Consider the following 21,376-nt stretch of genomic DNA (forward strand, 5'->3'; position numbering starts at 1 on the left):
AAATTTTCTAAAGTGAAAGAAGTTATAAGCGCAACTAAGACTCGAAAGTGAACAAAGGAAAGAAATCCAAAATAGTTCCATTTTTTCTTAGTAAATTTTTAATCAATTTTAGAAATCGACCAAAATGTGATTTTTTCGCAAGTAACTAAATGAACAATCAAAATAATAAGTAGACTTTTATATAAAAAAAATCTAATCATTATTGGAAATGGAGGAGCCATCTTGAATATTTTGAACTATGATTTAAATATACCAAATGTCCGCTCTATAACATTCCTCAAAGAAGCATGACGAAGATTGAACAACTCTTTAGCATCTTCAGGGTGACGACCTTGACCTGTGAATTCTTGAAGATGATAACGTACACCTCGAAAAGGAGCCAAGAATTGACGTCGATTTTAAGTCCATTATTTCTTGATAAAGCATCAGTCAACACGTGTGAATCATGAGCAGATCTCTCCCATTCGCTGAGTACGTAAATGAATTCTAAATCAAAGTTACAAGCTGCCAAAACATTTTGAGAAATTACTCCGTTGCGATTACGGTAACTGTTATTGTCACGCCCAGACACTGTCGCTGGAATATGAGTTCCATCAATAGCTCCAATGCAATCCTGCACCAACAACATGAATAGCAATAACAATAATTACAACAATAAAAACAACAAAAATAATAATATACGAATTTCATTACTTACTTTAAAGTAAGGGTAGAATCCTGTACTCCCTCTAATTCTTTCTGGTACAGCTGATGCTGGCTTAGCCATCATATCTACTGCAATGTTGTTTAATGCTCTCAACATCTTGTTGAAGTTTTGACTAGTATTGTAGTGTGATCGATCAAATGTTTTACGAATCAAGCAATATCGAGTATTTTGACCAACAATAAGTAAAAACATGGCAAGCATTTCTTCAACACAAATGTATCTTGTGTCTTGTAAGGGTGTTCTTTCTCTAAGAATGGTGCATAATTTTAAAAAAATATCGGGGTACATTCTGTAAATTTCTCGAAAATTTGTTGGATCCTCTTTTAATATTCTACGAATATAATCGTATTCACTTGTAGTTATTGATCGTCTAGTTAAGGGAGGATGGACACGTTCTCTATGAATGTTAATTATGTGCTCATTTAACACATATAGGATCTCAAAAATTTGGATCAACAAATACTCAAAAGTTTCATGTAATTCTTCTCCTAGTTCTTCTTCTTCCATTTATTATCTACGTTGTAAAGGCCCGTATTTCGTATTCAGATTTTCGTAGTCATATTTTAGCGGAATTATTAAAAATTTTCTAAATAAATAATTATCTTGCTTCATTTATAAAATAAACATGAAAATAATTTTAACTTTAAAATAACAGTGGAAGTCAACATTGTATTTCCGACAACAACTAAAAATAATCCAACATAATAAAATTTAGTTTGAACGTTAAAAGATGCATAAACTAAAACATGAGTTCCTGGGGTTTACTATTGCTGCCCCAAAATAGCTCACTGGTCTCCGCCCGCAGTATCGACCTCATCAATACCTACAACAATCAAGTCTAGTGAGTCTAAAGACTCAACATGTATATATCGTGAATAACAAGTAAATATATCATAAAATCGCATGCAAAGTAAAAATATGGTATCGTAAAACGTACAGTGAAAGTCGTATCATGAATAATTATAACTACGTGCATATCTGAAAATCATACGTAAAAGCTTTGCTCAATAGAGCTTTGTCATATCATATCATAATTTTCTGGTAGAGATAATGTTTCTAAGCAAGTGGCCCATAACATAACGTGAGCGCCTGATCAGACTAAACCACAATATACTGGGCGGTAGAGATCACCACAGTCCTTGGACTGGATATCCGTACCCATACATAATCATAAACCGGTCGTAAGTCACCGGGTGGAGAGGTCCTCGGTTGCGCCTACCGACTTACAAACCCATAAATATAAGGTGGCCACAAGACATATCACATATATCTCAAAAATAAACATTTTATACTTTTATGCACGTAATATATTTATAATCTTGTTTTTTTTTTACCGGATGAGTTGGATCGCTCCCAGGCTTGCTGCGACTTAATTCTAATATGTGACACATGCAATAAATCTTATCTTGACCAAAACTTGACAATCAAACCAAAAACGAGACGATTAGAACAAATAACTTGATTTTTAATTATGGCTTCGTACCAACCCGAACCAACATTAAACCAATGTTTAACCATGATTAAAAATACCCCTAACATACTGGAAAATGTTCATGATGATAGCTGTACACGAAATTGGTGAATGGAATCCAAAAACATAAAACACTCTTTCGAGAGTCATTTTGGCACATTGCACCGTAAATTCTCGTACGACCTCTAAACTCAACCAAATCACTGAACGGCCAAAAACATGACTTTTCTAACTCATTAAGGTACTGTCCAGTCCAAGGCCATGGGCTAAAAGCCAACTAGGAACTCAAACAAGCACCAAAATCAAAACTGAAAGTTACTGTCAAAATACAGCAATAGCAGCTTGTGTGTTTGTGGTGTAAACTCTGAAATTTAATGACCATTAGCTTGAACCACCGACCAAGGACTCTTACCAACATCCTAAGGCATGGCTTGGATCATGGCTAAGGGATAAAAGCCAACCACAACCCAAGCAACCGCCTAGGACAGTCACAGCATACCAGCCGAGAGCATCCCTTGTGGTGGAGTGTTTTGTATTGAAATCTGTTACTGTCTTGTCTCGTTCCAAGGGTCATTTAATCGACCTATGGCTCGATCTAGACATGATGGAGAGTTGTATGAACCATGGCTATGGGCTAGAAACCAACCACAATCCATCCAACACCCAAAAAACCGAAACCATACTCACACAAATCAGAAACTAAAGAAATTTTCGAGTGATGCTTGTGTTGCTGTTTTAAAAATCTGATGGAACCATGAACCAAGTTTTGAAAGGACACCTTGGCCACGTCCTAGACATGATAAGTGAGGGTTCTAACCATGGATACAGTCCCTAGGACAGCCAAGATTCGAACACACACCTTAACCACTCAAATGGCCAAAACCGTGACTCATTTCTGCACCTAAGGGAAAGTTGCTGTCATTTCTTTGTTTGTGCGTGTATGGACTGAAAAAAATGACCCAAAAACACTCTAACACATTCTAAATTATGCCTAGAAGCATCCTTGGGTGCCTGGAATCGAACAACATCCTGAAATCATCAAAACTCAGCAACCATGAATCACAAAAGCAACATGGCCGAGAGACCTGTACAGAATTTTCTTAACAAATTTACTTGCTGTCATTTTCATGTTCTTGCTTGAATCCTGCTTATACAATGGTTTAAACATATCTATAGGACTTGATTGAAGAGCAAAGAAACAATATATACATGCCTGGAATTTGTTTTGACAAAAACAAATCAATACGACGAATACGAGCGGCGGAGTCGGAGTTGGTTTTCTTCCTTGTTTTTCAGCTGTTTTCTCTCGATTCTAGCTGATATTTTTCTGATGATTTTCGAAGGTAATGGTGTGTGATTGCTAGACAATAGAGATGAGTATTATAGGAGGTGATAAATAGGAATTGAAGTGCATTTAGTTGAGAGGTTACAAGTGAAGGAATAGAATGGAATTTGAATTGTTTTTCCTCCTCTAGCTGTAGCTGTTCTTATTCTCTCATCCTTGCTGCTAATTCACGATTTCAGTAGTTTATTGTTTCTGATATTTTCGAGTTTATAGGATGTAGGAATGTTATGTAAGGGAGATGATGGTTACAATAGGTGTTAAATATGCCATAAAATGCATTAAGGTGGAAGGTTACAAGTGAAAGCTTTGAATAACATTTGAATGCTTTCTCTCCTAGCTGCCGTTGCATGTCATTCGAATTCTTGCAACACATTCAAGCTCATTTCATAGTCTAATAGGTTGGGGGAAATTATATGAATTATAGTATTTGAATCTACTACCTATTAGTGAATTAAAATGGGAGAATGAATTCAACTTAATGAGCATTGAAGGTGACTTGGATGGATTTACTACACTTTTTAAATGTCTTGACCGAATTCCTAAAATTTTTGCATGGTATGTTATGGTTTAAATCTTGCATTTTAATTGTTTAAGATTTTAAATACCCATTATACATTTTAATGAATTTACACATTAATTTATAATAAACTCTTGCATGACATTATATGGTTTAAAATTTAAGTATTTAAATGTTATGTTTAATTTCTTGAATATATTATACCTAGATTAATTCATCCTCATTTGTTCACATATTTTAATTTAAGCTTTAATTAAATATTGAACCTAAAAGAATTTATTTAACAACTTAGCTCTAATTAATTTAATAAATCCTAGAACATTCTTTTTCTTTAAATTAAATTATTCCTTGACTTAATTTAAATTTAGGAATATTTTTCTTATTATTAATCTTATCTTCTAATCTCCAACTCCGGTCCGACCTCGCGTATTTATCCTGAAAAGATAAAACTAACCATCTATTTTTAAAATAAATAATCATGATTTAAAATTATTAAAAATGACTTAAACACTTCATATATTTAATTAAAAATTCATTTTTAATTTAAATAGTAACAATTATGCATGGCTTATATGTAATCTGATTTTCGGGTTCTACAACTCTACCCCCCTTAAAGGAATTTCGTCCCCGAAATTAAATCTTACCGAATAACTCGGGATATCGACTCTTCATCTCTGGCTCAGATTCCCACGTAGCTTCCTCCTCCGAATGATTTAGCCACTTGACTTTCACTAGCTTGACCAGTTTGTTCCGAAGCCTTTTCTCTTGTCTGTCTAGGATTTGCACTGGTCTTTCCTCATAAGACAAGTTCGGAGTGAGCTGCAACGGTTCAAAGTTCAAGACATGCGATGGATTCGTCATATACTTCCTCAACATGGAGACGTGAAACACGTTGTGTACTCAGGCCAGATTCGGCGGAAGAGCAACACGATAAGCTAATGTCCCAATTCTGTCGAGGATCTCAAATGGTCCAATGAATCTCGGACTGAGCTTTCCTTTATTCCTGAACCGCATAACACCTTTCATCGGTGCTATCTTCACGAAAACATGGTCACCAACAGCAAACTCTAAATCTCTCCTTCTCTGATCCGCATAACTCTTCTGTCTACTCTGATCAGTCCTCATCCTATCACGGATCTTGACTACTACATCAGCAGCCTGCTGCACAATCTCTGGACCCAATTCTGCTCTCTCCCCTACTTCATCCCAATAAATAGGCGATCTACACTTACGACCGTACAGTGCTTCATATGGAGCCATACCTATAGACGACTGAAAACTGTTATTATAGGTAAACTCCACCAACGGTAACTTTGATTCCCAACTCCCGGAGAAATCGAGGACACATGCACGAAGAAGATCCTCCAGAATCTAGATAACTCTCTCGGACTGCCCATCTGTCTGTGGATGAAAAGCTGTGCTAAACAACAACTTCGTACCCATAACTGAATGTAGACTCTTCCAAAATGATGAAGTGAATCTAGGATCTCGGTCAGACACGATAGAAACGGGAATACCATGAAGTCTGACGATCTCCCGGATATATAACTCTGCATACTGGATCATGGAGAAAGTCGTCTTAATAGGCAAGAAATAGGCTGATTTCGTAAGACGATCAACAATCACCCATATAGCATTCGATCCTCTAACTGACTTCGGCAATCCGACAACGAAGTCCATGGTAACATTCTCCCACTTCCACTCGGGAGTAGGAAGAGGCTTGAGCATACCTGCTGGTCTCTGATGTTCTGCTTTCACTATCTGACAGGTCAGACACTCGGATACGAAACTGTCTGATATCCCTCTTCATTCCAGGCCACCAATATAATAACTGCAGATCTTTGTACATCTTCGTACTCCCCGGATGAATAGAGTACGACGACATATGGGCCTCAGATAAAATATCCTCTCGAATCGAATTGTTGCCAGGAACCCACATTCTATCTTGATATCTCACAATACCGTCTCTAACTGTGTACAAGATACTGCCCTTGGCTTCATCTCTCTGTCTCCAGTTTGCCAACTGCTCGTCTGCTAACTGTCCACTGTGAATGCGGTCTAGAAGAGAAGACTGAATCATCAAAGTAGATAGACGAGGAACTCTACCTCGAGGATATGTCTCTAGATCAAACCTCTGCATCTCAAACTTAAGAGGTCTCGAAACCACCAAATGAGCCATCCCTGCGACTTTCCTGCTCAACGCATCCGCAACTACATTAGCTTTACCAGGATGATAGCTAATGTCACAGTCATAGTCCTTCACTAGCTCCAACCAACGCCTCTGCCGCATATTCAACTCTTTCTATGTAAAGAAGTATTTGAGAATTTTGTGGTTGGTAAAGATCTGGCACTTCTCTCCGTACAAATAATGCCTCCAAATCTTCAATGCAAATACTACGGCTGTCAACTCTAGATTATGGGTAGGATAATTCTTCTCATGAATCTTCAACTGACGAGAAGCATATGCTATCACCTTCCCATGCTGCATCAATACTGCGCCTAACCCGAGTTTTGAAGCATCGGTGTACAGAACAAAATCTCCGGGCCCTGAAGGCATGGCCAATACTGGCGCTGAAATAAGAGCTTGCTTCAAAGCATCGAAGCTCTTCTAACACTCATCGCTCCACACGTACTTAGCATTCTTCTTTGTCAACGACGTGAGTGGAACTGCGATAGAGGAGAATCCCTGAATAAACTTCCGATAATATCCAGCTAGCCCAAGAAAACTACGGATCTCTGATGCATTTTGCGGCACAACCCAATCTCTGACGGCTGCAACTTTTGCTGGGTCTACCTCGATCCCACTGCTAGAAACGACGTGGCCTAAGAATGCCGCTTTCTCTAACCAGAACTCGCACTTTCCGAACTTTGCGAATAGCTTGTGCTTTTGTAAGGTCTGCAATACTGTGGTCAGATGTCTGCTGTGATCCTCTTGATTCTTTGAGTAGACAAGAATATCGTCTATGAATTGAAACGTCCTGCCCTTTTTATTGCTTTAAAAGTACTAGAATTTTTTTTTTAAACCTCACTTAACATCGGCCGAACCATAAAATATCTTGACATCATTTTAAAAATAACCATCCAACTGCTATCTAAAAATCCAAAGGAAAATATTTTAAAGCATAAAATCGTCAAACATTTTACCAAACCTAAAAAGCAATAATTTGAAAAGTAAAGCCCATACTAAACCTCTCAAAAATCTCTCAAAAGCATAAATAAATAATCTTAAAAATCTTTAATCATAAAGCATGAGTCAAAAGTCATAATGTGGAAAAAGTAGAAGCGCTGGTCCTCGGGTTGTGTGCGCCTTCAGCCCAGTCAAATCACTCATCAAGTCCTCCCTCAATACCACCTGCATCCATCACACCTAGTGAGTCTAAAGACTCAACACACCATAATCTTTATAACGAGTAATACGTAATACAGTCAACATATAACGGTGAAAAATACTTGTACTTAAAATATCGTTTTCATGAAGATGCATAAACATAAACATTTTTGTAAACATTTTCATGATGCATAAAACTTCAACATAAACATTTTCATAACATGCAAACATGAATTTCCTTTTCCTCAACATGACATGACATAAAACCTTAAACATAATCATGAACATTTCCTCTTTTTTTCTTTTTCCTTTGTTGAATTCAGATCGTTAATTGTGACTTTCCTGACATGACATGACATGACTGATGGATCCATCTACATAAAACCACAGTACTGGACGGCGGGGACATCAGCGACACTCTCACCGGTCAACTGAGCCTTGGCCTAACATGATCGAATAGAAATAAGATCGTCGGGGCTCCCTCTGAGGCCTTCTCCCATAAATGGGCTCCCTCTGGGGACTTCTCCCCTCACGATATTCCCATTCTTACCTCAAACCTCATAACCTCATAACCTCATATTCGTAATAATGGAAACACGATCGTCGGGCTCCCACTGGGACCATAACCCTCACGACGTCGCCATTATCAACGAATTAGTCACAATCACTTCACTTCCTTCAACATTTTTCATTCACATCACTTAATAAAAATCATGCATAACATAACATTTTGTTTTCGAAACCAAGGCATGCAACATGTCTTTTAAATGTCTTCCTTAAATCATAAAAATCAAATAGACATTTTAAAATCATAATTTAATCATAAGAATTTCATAAACATTTAAAAATAATCATAATATCATAAAAACAGTATTTAGGGCATTGCCATGACCTTTACTAATTTCCCGGTGTAAAAAGACCGTTTTACCCCTGGACTAAACATTTTACGTTTTCGACCTTTTTCTTGATTTCATGACTCTAACATGTCCCAAATAATTATTTAAGCCTACATGAATTTCTTCATAATTTTATTTGGCTTAAATCTTAAACTTTTTAATTAATTCGTTATTAGACGTTTTGAAGGCGTTTTAATCCCGAAAAATCCCAAACTTTAATATAAAAATTCCTAAATTCTAAATTTAGTCTTTTTATATTATTTCAGCCTTTATGGACCACGACTCGACCCCCAGTGAGCCGTTTTACAATTTTTCATTATTTAAAACACCCTATTTGACACCTAAACTTCGACCCCGAGCCAACTTTTGATTTTCTCGAGTTACCCCCGCACCATGTTGGTCCAAAACTTGCCCAACATCCTAGGTTAACCTACTGGACCATTATTTTACCAAGACACTAACCCAAACCATAAAAACGAGAACCTCCTAAGTGACCCTATGCTGGCCGAGACTTTCAACTTGCATGGACTCTATGTTTTGAGCACTTAGTGACCTAGCCGTCAGCCTAGCTCCCAAGCCAACCCCCTGTGCACCTTCCTAGGACCCTAATGAATCACCCTAGCCTAACCCACGAGCCCTGGAACGATACCGTAAACCCTGCAAGCCACCCGAAGCCTGCACCCTTTTTGTGTCACTTCTCGGGTAGGAGTCCTTGCGTGCAAGGACTCCTCCCTGCCTTCGTTCCTGAGTACTAGCTTGGCTAGGACTCTCCCTAGACCCTTAACAGTCCCTGGCCGAGCCCTAGCCCCAGCCGAGGCCAAGCCCAGCCATCCCTCATAGAACCCGATCCCATAACCCATGACAGCAACCTACAGACTTCGGTTCCCTTGCTTCTTTTAGTTTCTGCCGATTGTGGGTGTGTGAGTGTGGCTTTGTTTTTCCTTGAAAACTTTACCTAAACACCATATGGCATCAGTGGCAGTCCCTAAACACATTCAAGGCATGAATTGGCACATAAAAATCATTAGTTCATAGCATGTACATAAGAAATCCGAAAATTCTTAAAAAAAACTTCAAGTTCTTCATGCATATGTTAATTAAATTGATACTATGATGTAATGGATGAGAAAAGGAGATTAAGGTGTGCCTTTGCGTAGTATACGCTCGAATAATCGTTGACGACGAAGAACGGATCGAAACCTTTGACTTGTTTCCTTTGAACCCTTCGAATTATCTCTTCCAAAAAGCTTAAAGTGAAGTGATGTGTGTGTTGTAGTTGGGAGAGGGTTTTTTTTGCAAAAGTGAAGGGTTTTGTATTTTTTGCATTTTAAATACTAATCTAACCACTAAATAGGCTTTAGGCCTAATAAGCCCCAAAATTCAAGCCCATTAGTTAAATTAGGATTTAATAAAATATTAACCAAAGTTTTGATTAATTAAATATGTGAATTTATTAGCCGGGTTGCCAAAAAGTTCGTATTTTAGTTGAAAAACCAACACCGATAAAATTTTCGTCCCGGCGTATAAAATTACTTCAAAACCCTTTATTTTCAAAAATACTTAAAAGCATCGACCATCTTTTAAATAATTAAAAACAATTATTTAATAAAAATCATTTTCTATTTTTCAGCCATTGGTCTCCGTTCCTCGATCGCAATTTGAATAACCTTTAAAAAATATTTTAATGCAATCATGTAGAAAAGTATATTTTAAACATGCAAATATGCACAACATAATTAATTCATGCAATTAAAACATTTAATTAAAATACGAAGGAATTTAATAATTGCATGCATGTGGTTTGCGTGGACCTTTAAATTTTCGGGGCATTACAATCTTCCCCCCTTAAATTGAATTTCAGTCCTCGAAATTCGGTTATCCTCGATAATCAAAACAAAGACGCATGCTACCATCTTTCTTTTTCACAAACAAAACCGGTGCGTCCCACTAGAGTAACTAGGGCGAATAAAACCCTTGTCTAGCAGTTCTTGGATTTGATCTTTTAGTTCTTTCATTTCAGCAGGTGCTAGACGATAATCAGAACTCGCACTTTCCGAACTTTGCGAATATCTTGTGCTTTTGTAAGGTCTGCAATACTGTGGTCAGATAGTCTGCTGTGATCCTCTTGATTCTTTGAGTAGACAAGAATATCGTCTATGAATACTATCACGAACTGATCAAGATACGGCTGAAATACACAATTCATGAGATCCATGAAAATCGCTGGCGCATTCGTCAAACCGAACGACATCAAAAGAAACTAGAAGTGGCCATACCGAGTCCTAAAAGCAGTCTTGAGAACATCGGCGTCTTTCACCCGTAACTGATGATAACCAGAACGCAGATCAATCTTGGAGAAGACTGAAGCTCCCTGCAACTGATCAAATAAATCTTCAATCCTCGGCAGTGGGTATTTGTTCTTCACTGTAACTCTGTTCAACTCCCGGTAATCAATGCAGAGCCTCATCGAACCATCATCTTTCTTCACAAACAAGACCGGTGCGCCCCATGGCGAAAAGCTCGGGCGAATGAACTCCTTGTCAAGAAGTTCCTGAATCTACTTCTTGAGTTTTGCCATCTCTGCCGGTACTAATCGGTACGATGCTCTTGAAATCGGTGAGGTACCTGGCATAAGCTCAATAGAAAATTCTACCTCTCGCACCGGTGGCAAACCAGTGACATCATCAGGAAAAACATCTAGAAAGTCCCGGACAATAGGAACATCGGATGCTGACTTTTTGGGCGTCTCGGGAACAGATACAAGAGTAGCTAAAAATGCTCGACACCCTCGATGCATGAGTTTCCTATCCTGGACATAAGGTATTATACATGGTAAATTAAAATACCTGTCTGGTTCGAATAAGAATTGTTCCATCCCAGGCGGTCGGACTAGAAAAGATCTCCGCTGGAAATCAATCAAAACTCTGTTTCTCAATAGCCAGTCCATCCCCAGAATGATATCAAATTCTGGCATCGGCAGAACGATAAGATCCGCATACACAAGATTACCATGAAGTTCAAGGTCTATATCTCGGATCACATTAGTAGCTGTCATCTCCTCTCCAGAAGGCAATGCTACTGAATACGCTATGTCTAGCCCAATTGTCTTGATTTTGAGAGAATTTGCAAAGGTTTCTGAAATGAATGAATGAGTAGCCCCTGAATCTATCAAGGCTTTCGTAGCTGAACCGACTATAAAGATTCTCCCTGAAAGATTGGAATATCATGCTAAACCCAATAGTTTTACAAGAACTATGCTTATAGACATGCAAAGGTCAAAGTTCTCTTAACCTAAATTCCCGTAGCTAACACTGATTAGAACATGCAATCCTATCATAAATTCTAAGTTCAAAATCTTAACCCAAAACATTAAACTTCAAATAAAATTTAAAGATTTATGATACCTGTCATGAGCATCGTCTCTGGGTTAGTCTCCGCAGCATGGAGAGCAAAAACTCTGCCTTGGGTAGGCAGATTCTTCTGAGGGCAATTCTTCAATATGTGATCAGTACTACCACATTTGTAACACTTTACCGAACCATACATACAAGTCCCAGCATGACGACGTGAGCACTTGGCACAGACTGGATACTCCACTGTCCTTGGGACTGCTCGTCCTTGCTGTTGCTGCTGCTGCCCTCTGATCCTGGGTGGACCGTGGAAAGGTCTCTTATTCTGATGCTGCGGCTGAGGGGGACGGTGTGGTGCCTGAAATGGTCGTTTACCCTGGCGATCGCGTTCAATATCATTCTGGTCTTGCTCTGCCGCTAGAGCTCTGGAAACAGCAACATCATAGGTAGTAGGGCCAGCCACCCTAACATCACGGCGTAAGATCAGCCGCAGACCATTCAAAAAATGCCTCAATTTGGCTCCAGCATCATTAGCAATTAGGGGTACAAAATGACATCCCCTCTCGAACTTACGGATGAACTCCGTAACAGTCAAATCTCCCTGCCTCAGGGTCATGAACTCCGTGGTCAACCTGGAACGCACCTCTTCAGTAAAATATTTAGAGTAGAATACCTCTGTGAAACGCGTCCAGCTCAAAGTAGCCAAATCGGAAGCTACAGATGCTCCTTCCCACCACAGGCGAGCGTCTCCTCCAAACAGATAAGTCGCACAACGAACCCTATCTCCATCTTCGAGCCCCATGAACTCGAAAATAACCTCAAGGGACTTAATCCAGCCCTCGGCAGCCATAGGATCTGATGTCCCTAAGAACTCCTTCGGTCGCATCTTCATGAACCGCTCATAGATTGCCTCCGGCCCCATCAGTCTGGCTCCCACTGCATTGTTCCCCGCAAACTATGCGAAGAACTAAGTCATCCCAGCTAGCATCTGGGCATTCATGTCTGGTGGAGGGGATGGTGGTAAATCTCTCTCCTCGTCCTCATGACGATGCTCATCACCTCCCGTGCGATCAATAATGCGTCTAGGAGGCATGCTGTTCCATAACTATAACCATACGTAACCAACATGCATAATTCCACTATTTCTTTAAATTTAAATAAATACTGCATAATCGTAATCTTGACATAAAATATTTCATGCAATCATGATGTAAAACTATTTCATGCTTTAAACGAAATGCGTAGTCGTAAAACTTACAGACCGAAGACGTGACTTCATGAGCTTCTCGAGAGCTAGTAGTAGTACAACCCTTTACAAGATCATAGGCTCTGATACCAACTGTAAAGGCCCGTATTTCCTATTCATATTTTCGTATTCAAATTTTAGCGGAATTATTAAAAATTTTCTAAATAAATAATTATCTTGCTTCATTTATAAAATAAACATGAAAATAATTTTAACTTTAAAATAACAATGGAAGTCAACATTGTATTTCCAACAACAACTAAAAATAATCCAACATATAAAATTTAGTTTGAACGCTAAAAGGTGCATAAACTAAAACATGAGGTCCTCGGGTTTACTACTGCTGCCCCAAAATAGCTCACTGGTCTCCGCCCGCAGTCTCGACCTCATCAATACCTACAACAATCAAGTCTAGTGAGTCTAAAGACTCAACATGTATATAGGGGTGGGTACGGTACGGTATACCGTACCGAAAATATCGGTATGGAATTTTTCCATACCGATACCGATATCGAAAATTCGGTATACCGAATTTACGGTATGGAAAAATTTCATACCGGTACCGTACGGACACCGAAAATTTTGTCGGTATACCGAAAATATTTCGGTATATCGACATTTTTCAGTATACCGAACTTAAATTTAAAAAAAAATAATAATAAAAAATTATTTTCGGTATTTCGGTATATACCGAAATACCAAAAAAAAAAATATTTCATACCGATACCGAAAATTTCGGTACTCGATATACCGATTTTTTCGGTAAGTTCGGTATTTTTTTCGGTACGATTTTTCGGTATTTCGGTATTTTTTCCCACCCATACATGTATATATCGTGAATAACAAGTAAATATATCATAAAATCGCATGCAAAATAAAAATATGGTATCGTAAAACGTACAGTGAAAGTCGTATCATGAATAATTATAACTACGTGCATATCTGAAAATCATATATAAAAGCTTTGCTCAATAGAGCTCTGTCATATCATATCATAATTTCTGGTAGAGATAATGTTTCTAAGCAAGTGGCCCATAACATAACGTGAGCGCCTGATCAGACTAAACCACAGTATACTGGGCGGTAGAGATCACCACAGCCTTTGGACTGGATATCCGTACCCATACATAATCATAAACTGGTCGTAAGTCACCGGGTGGAGAGGTCCTCGGTTGCGCCTACCGACTTACAAACCCATAAACATAAGGTGGCCACAAGACATATCACATATATCTCAAAAATAAATGTGGGGACCCGGACGCTAATTCATTCCTTAATCGTCTTTAGGAATAATTCAACCAATTATAATAAACAGGGTCTAATTTTTTTTTTTTTAAATACAAAGCGGAAACGTAATGTAATTCAATTCAAATTACATATTAAACATAAACATACAAATCTTGTATTATCTACAAGAATTCAACTAGGTTCAACTATTTATCAGTGCTGAATCCTAAGTTGCTTCGAAGCCCGGATCTTCACGCTATCTAGTCCAGCCTCGTTCTTTTCTTGACCCTGATCCTATCCCACCTGTTGCCATGCACACATACAAACAAGACAACAGCCGGATAACTCCGGTGAGAATTATATTCTCAGTATAAATCATGTATACATGCAATCGTAAAATCATATAACAGATATGTCTAACATGTATTCAGATCAGAATATAAATCAATATCAAGAATAAATCCTATCCTAAACATGTACCATCATCAGGAACATAAATCAATATGTACCATATTCAGGAATATAATCAACATGAATCAATATAACTGTCAATTTGACTCATGACTCCACATTTTAGACTAGACTCAATCCTAGTCTAGGGATCCCGGTTCCAGATGTTAGCATTCCCATATCGACCAATAGTAATAGAAAAGACTCCAGTTCTATCCACGTCGATAGGGTATCGATCACCAGTAATAGAAGAAGCTCTGATTCTATCCACATCGATATAGTATCGATCACGAGTAATAGAAGAAACTCCAATTCTATCCACATCGATATGATATCGATCATCAGTAATAGAAGAGTTACATTCTATCCACATCGATACAGTACCGATCACCAGTAATAGAAGAAGCCACATTTCTATCCACATCGATAGCCAATCATCCGGTGACAGACTCTGGCACTATCGCCAATACACTATCTTGTGACATCGTGCAATGTGCCCGTGGCGATCCCACCACTATCAGGCACTTTTGTCCCAAGATACTCGTCTAATACCTGCTATCTATCAATCAAGAGAACAAGTATATCAATCAAATCAATACAATAAGGTAAAGTATGTGATTTAGGGAAACTCGAGCCAAACCTCACTCGAGTTGTGCAATCCCAACTCAACATTAATTTATACCTTTATCTTCTCGGTCCGATGAAGACGAAGTATCGAAGTCAACTCTGTCCATACCCAATCTGCTAATAACAATCGAATAGATACAATATCAGTACATAACTCAGTTCAAAACCTGTTCTGATCAATACTCAAATCAAAACATAATCGGATCAATGCCAATCGACATATGATACCACAATACAATCTCAACCAATACTGAATCTGATCAATATCAATTTACGGATGTTTCGACGGCATAACAATACAGTCTCGATAACCCCGTCAATTCCAACACCACAGATATAATAGCAGAACTCATAATTTCAATAACAATACAAATCTGATATCGAATCTCAATTAATCAATTCCAAAAATCATAACAATTACATAATCAGTCCGTTTCTTAATCTGACTTCGATTCTATGATGTCTAACATGTCAAGAACATCATATATGACGTGTATTCAATTCCAACAACATCATAATTTCAAGACATATCAAAACGTAGTAAAACTTACGTCCAGTTGTAGTCTACGTCGTTAAGGAACTCGGTGCCGTACTAAGATTATGAATCGGACGGATGAATTTTTGCGTAACCCTCAAATTTCACACGAAAGGAACTTGGAGTTTTCTTCCCTCGGTTCTTTCTCGTTTTTCTCCTTTTGATCCTAAGAATTGTAAGGATTGATATATATATATATATAACATCCACGTTGCATATAGAGACCAAATGTCGATTTTTCGTGATGCATGCCTAGCGCATATGCGCGCCCAAGTCCCGCGCATATGCGCCGAACGTTCTATCCGAACTTACAGAAGTCGCTCATATGCGCGACGTCCTTCCTGCGCATGTGCGCGACATTCTCTGGACTCGAGTCGTACCGATACACCTCCTCGCGCATATGCGCACCCTATCTCGCGCATATGCGCGAGGTCCTCTGCCTTCGCCATGAGCTGCTCGTGCATATGCTCGTCTTTCTTCGCGCATGTGCGCGCAAGGTTCTGTCTACCTCGCGCATGTGCGCCCATCACGTCGCGCATGTGCGCGAGGACTCTTTCTTGCTCCTCATTTTGATTTTCTTTCGTCTTTCCGGTCTGATCCGTTCCGTCTATAATCATATCAATTATCACCAATAGATTATAATAATTATCGCCAAATCCTTTTAGATTAACCAGATAAATTTCTCGGGCCTTACAATAAACATTTTATATTTTTATGCACGTAATATATTTATAATCTTGTTTTTTTTTACCGGATGAGTTGGATCGCTCCCAGGCTTGCTGCGACTTAATTCTAATATGGGACACATGCAATAAATCTTATCTTGACCAAAACTTAACAATCGAACCAAAAACGAGACGATTAGAACAAATAACTTGATTTTTAATCATGGCTTCGTACCAACCCGAACCAACATTAAACCAACGTTTAACCATGATTAAAGATACCCCTAACATACTGGAAAATGTTCATGATGATAGCTGTACACGAAATTGGTGAATGGAATTCCAAAAACATAAAACACTCTTTCGAGAGTCATTTTGGCACATTGTACCGTAAATTCTCGTACGACCTCTAAACTCAACCAAATCACAAACGGCAAAAAACATGACTTTCATAACTCATTAAGGTACTGTCCAGTCCAAGGCCATGGGCTAAAAGCCAACCAAGAACTCAAACAAGCACCAAAACCAAAACTGAAAGTTGCTGTCAAAATACAGCAGTAGCAGCTTGTGTGTTTGTGGTGTAAACTCTGAAATTTAATGACCATTAGCTTGAACCACCGACCAAGGACTGTTACGAACATTCTAAGGCATGGCTTGGACCATGGCTAAGGGCTAAAAGCCAACCACAACCCAAGCAACCTCCTAGGACAGTCACATCATACCAGCCGAGAGCATCCCTTGTGGTGGAGTGTTTTGTATTGAAATCTGTTACTGTCTTGTCTCGTTCCAAGGGTCATTTAATCGACCATGGCTCGATCTAGACATGATGGAGAGTTGTATGAACCATAGCTATGGGCTAGAAACCAACCACAATCCATCCAACACCCAAAAAACCAAAACCATACTCACACAAATCAGAAACTAAAGAAATTTTCGAGTGATGCTTGTGTTGCTGTTTTAAAAATCTGATGGAACCATGAACCAAGTTTTGAAAGGACACCTTGGCCACATCCTAGACATGATAAGTGAGGGTTCTAACCATGGATACAGTCCCTAGGACAGCCAAGATTCAAACACACACCTTAACCACTCAAATGGCCAAAACCGTGACTCATTTCTGCACCTAAGGGAAAGTTGCTGTCATTTCTTTGTTTGTGCGTGTATGGACTGAAACAAATGACCCAAAAACACTCTAAAACATTCTAAATTATGCCTAGAAGCAGCCTTGGGTGCGTGGAACCGAACAACATCCTGAAATCATCAAAACTCAACAACCATGAATCACAAAAGCAACATGGCCGAGAGACCTGTACAGAATTTTCTTAACAAATTTACTTGCTGTCATTTTCATGTTCTTGCTTGAATCCTGCTTATACAATGGTTTAAACATATCTATAGGACTTGATTGAAGATCAAAGAAACAATATATACATGCCTGGAATTTGTTTTGACAAAAACAAATCAATACGACGAATACGAGCGGCGGAGTCGGAGTTGGTTTTCTTCCTTGTTTTTCAGCTGTTTTCTCTCGATTCTAGCTGATATTTTTCTGATGATTTTCGAAGGTAATGGTGTGTGATTGCTAGACAATAGAGATGAGTATTATAGGAGGTGATAAATAGGAATTGAAGTGCATTTAGTTGAGAGTTACAAGTGAAGGAATAGAATGGAATTTGAATTGTTTTTCCTCCTCTAGCTGTAGCTGTTCTTATTCTCTCATCCTTGCTGCTAATTCACGATTTCAGTAGTTTATTGTTTCTGATATTTTCGAGTTTATAGGATGTAGGAATGTTATGTAAGGGAGATGATGATTACAAGAGGTGTTAAAGATGCCATAAAATGCATTAAGGTGGAAGGTTACAAGTGAAAGCTTTGAATAACATTTGAATGCTTTCTCTCCTAGCTGCCGTTGCATGTCATTCGAATTCTTGCAACACATTCAAGCTCATTTCATAGTCTAATAGGTTGGGGGAAATTATATGAATTATAGTATTTGAATCTACTACCAATTAGTGAATTAAAATGGGAGAATGAATTCAACTTAATGAGAATTGAAGGTGACTTGGATGGATTTACTACACTTTTAAAATGTCTTGACCGAATTCCTAAAATTTTTGCAGGGTATGTTATGGTTTAAATCTTGCATTTTAATTGTTTAAGATTTTAAATACCCATTATACATTTTAATGAATTTACACATTAATTTATAATAAACTCTTGCATGGCATTATATGGTTTAAAATTTAAGTATTTAAATGCTATGTTTAATTTTTTGAATATATTATACCTAGATTAATTCATCCTCATTTGTTCACATATTTTAATTTAAGCTTTAATTAAATATTGAACCTAAAAGAATTTATTTAACAACTTAGCTCTAATTAATTTCATAAATCCTAGAACATTCTTTTTCTTTAAATTAAATTATTCCTTGACTTAATTTAAATTTAGGAATATTTTTCTTATTATTAATCTTATCTTCTAATCTCCAACTCCGGTCCGACCTCGCGTATTTATCCTGAAAAGATAAAACTAACCATCTATTTTTAAAATAAATAATCATGATTTAAAATTATTAAAAATGACTTAAACACTCATATATTTAATTAAAAATTCATTTTTAATTTAAATAGTAACAATTATGCATGGCTTATATGTAATCTGATTTTCGGGTTCTACATACGTTGTGCACATTGATATTTGACATTTAAATTAACCACCTGACATAAAACAAGTAATGAAAATAAAAAAAGCTATGAATCCATGAAAAAACATCATATGTCTAACCAAAACAAGATATGTTCAATAAAAAACGGAGTAATTATAGAATAAAAATAATCCAAAAGTTCAAATTCGCTATCAGTTCAATAATTAAAAAGAAATTCAAAAGAACATTAGTAAACATTTTAACACAATGTTTATCCCTCATTTATGCCACCAAAAATAATCATTCATTTAACTTATAGTCTATCCATTCCAAGCGCTCTTCGATTGTCATTTTCAGGAAAGCCATCTTCTTTGATCTAGCATTAAGCAAGTCAAACACCTTGTACCGAGTACGATTCTCCAAGTTTGGGACTTCCTTAATAGCATCCCAACAATTATCATCTACATCACCAATTGATTCAATCTTAGAAGCTACCTTCTAAAGGTTGTAAGAGAGTTTATGCATAATATTTTGGTCAGGACTCTTTGATGTGCTCGATTTTGTTTCAAACTCTATCTTATCTTGTTTTCTAGTGGCTGTGAAGTAAAGTCCTCATGAAGTGGAGGCTGATATGAAGATTCTTGCCTTTCACTTTGAATGAATTCACCACTATCGTAATCAAACATGTAATAATCTATTAAGCTAGTACTTTTATTTTGTTCAGTCTCAAATGTTCTCACATCAATGTCATCTCCTAATTCAATTGAACACTTTCCGGTGGCTGTTCCATTCCCAAATCTTCATAATCTTCAAAAGTGCTTGGCCGATAATATTAATGTTTAGGATGAGACTGTCAAAGAACAAAAACCAACAAGTGTTAAAAATAATTCTAATTTTAATTGAAAATGTAAATTTTATTATTCTAATTTGAGATTCTCACCTTAAAATATTAATCACATACTTCATCATTAGCCGTGAATTTCTTTGTCTCAGGATCCCATCCAAACCCAAAACTATGACGTGTAAGCTTGGAATAATTATTGTATCGTTGTTTGAACCATTTCAAACGACTTTGATATTGTGCGAAAGTCTTTTCACACCTCAGTTTTCCGTTAAGAGTAGGAACTATATTTTTTTCCACTGTTCTTTTGTTCAGCATCCCATTCTTATCACGCCATCCTCTCATGGCAGCATTGACCATGAGTTTTAATAATTCATTGCTCTCCTCAGTCGTCCACATATTATATTTTGTTTGTGAATCGCCCATTTATAATTTCTTAAGAAAAGGTAGAAGTTAAATATCTCAATAATTATATTAAAATATAAACATGGAGTTCTTAAATTTTGTCACCATTTATAATTTCTTAAGAAAAGGTAGAAGTTAAATATCTCAATAATTATATTAAAATATAAACATGGAGTTCTTAAATTTTGTCAAACATGTTAGAACATTAAAAATGCATCATACCTTCATAGTATATATATTGAAACAAAAATGAACACTTGCAAGAAAATAAAAGGGTTCACAGTCGAGAATGAAAAATTTCTATGCTCATAAAAGTGTTCACAGTCGAGAAGGAAAAATTTCAATGCTCCCAACTCTTCTACTCCTAACAGCTGAAAAATGGCATTATCTTTCTACACTCATTAAAGCAACAAAGAAACACTGTATAATATGTGGTGAATAATAATAAAAAATTTAGATGAAAGGCCTATTAAAAAATCACGAATTTTTAAAAGTATAAAATAATTGATTAAATAAGTTAAAAATTAAACTTCAGTATAAGAACAATCAATTTTATGAATGATTCTAATCAAACTATTATTTTCAAAATAATTTTTTACAAATAATAAGTAATATTTTTATTTGTATTCCCTATATAATATGTGGTGAATAAGGACCACAAAACTATTAGTACAATCTTTTTTACACATTTATATACACATACATCGGATCATTCATCGTTTTTATGAGATGAAAGAAAATTTATGAAATACATTAATCATAATGATTCAAGAAAAAACAACAATTCATCTATTTACACATAAATATTGGCAAGAATGACCAATCATACCTTTGAATAGAAGAAATTTTTTTGAGAGAGTGAAGAACCATAGAGATGGCTTGAGATAGAAGAGAGATAGCATATTTTTCAAAAAAGAAAGTCCATCAAAATCTTTGGTATAGGTGGAAGAATATTTTAGATTTTCTGTATTTGTACATAAGGCTTCAAGGTTTGTACATAAATAAAAAAATAAAAATCCTTGAAAATCTATGGATTTTTTGGATACCTCTTAACTTATGGAGAGTTTTAAAAAGTCAAGTTTGAATACCACATGATTTTTTAAAACTCTACCAAAATCCA

At 37.0% G+C, this 21,376-nt stretch overlaps 2 protein-coding genes across 2 annotated transcripts; both read right to left on the minus strand.

The window, feature by feature from the left end:
- Window positions 1–277: 277 nt before the first annotated feature.
- On the minus strand, window positions 278–766 carry LOC142538707 (uncharacterized). The gene is made up of 2 exons (XM_075644007.1): window positions 698–766; window positions 278–613 (listed from the first exon to the last, which is right to left on the minus strand). Exons 1-2 carry the CDS (start codon window positions 764–766, stop codon window positions 278–280), a joined length of 405 nt encoding a protein of 134 aa, XP_075500122.1.
- An 18,544-nt stretch (window positions 767–19,310) lies between these two features.
- On the minus strand, window positions 19,311–20,277 carry LOC142538708 (uncharacterized protein At2g29880-like). The gene is made up of 2 exons (XM_075644008.1): window positions 19,972–20,277; window positions 19,311–19,508 (listed from the first exon to the last, which is right to left on the minus strand). The coding sequence occupies exons 1-2, from the start codon at window positions 20,275–20,277 to the stop codon at window positions 19,311–19,313; spliced, it is 504 nt and encodes a 167-aa protein (XP_075500123.1).
- Window positions 20,278–21,376: the final 1,099 nt, after the last annotated feature.

The sequence above is a fragment of the Primulina tabacum genome, chromosome 3 (assembly GCF_025594145.1).
Source record: "Primulina tabacum isolate GXHZ01 chromosome 3, ASM2559414v2, whole genome shotgun sequence".
NCBI lineage: Eukaryota > Viridiplantae > Streptophyta > Magnoliopsida > Lamiales > Gesneriaceae > Primulina > Primulina tabacum.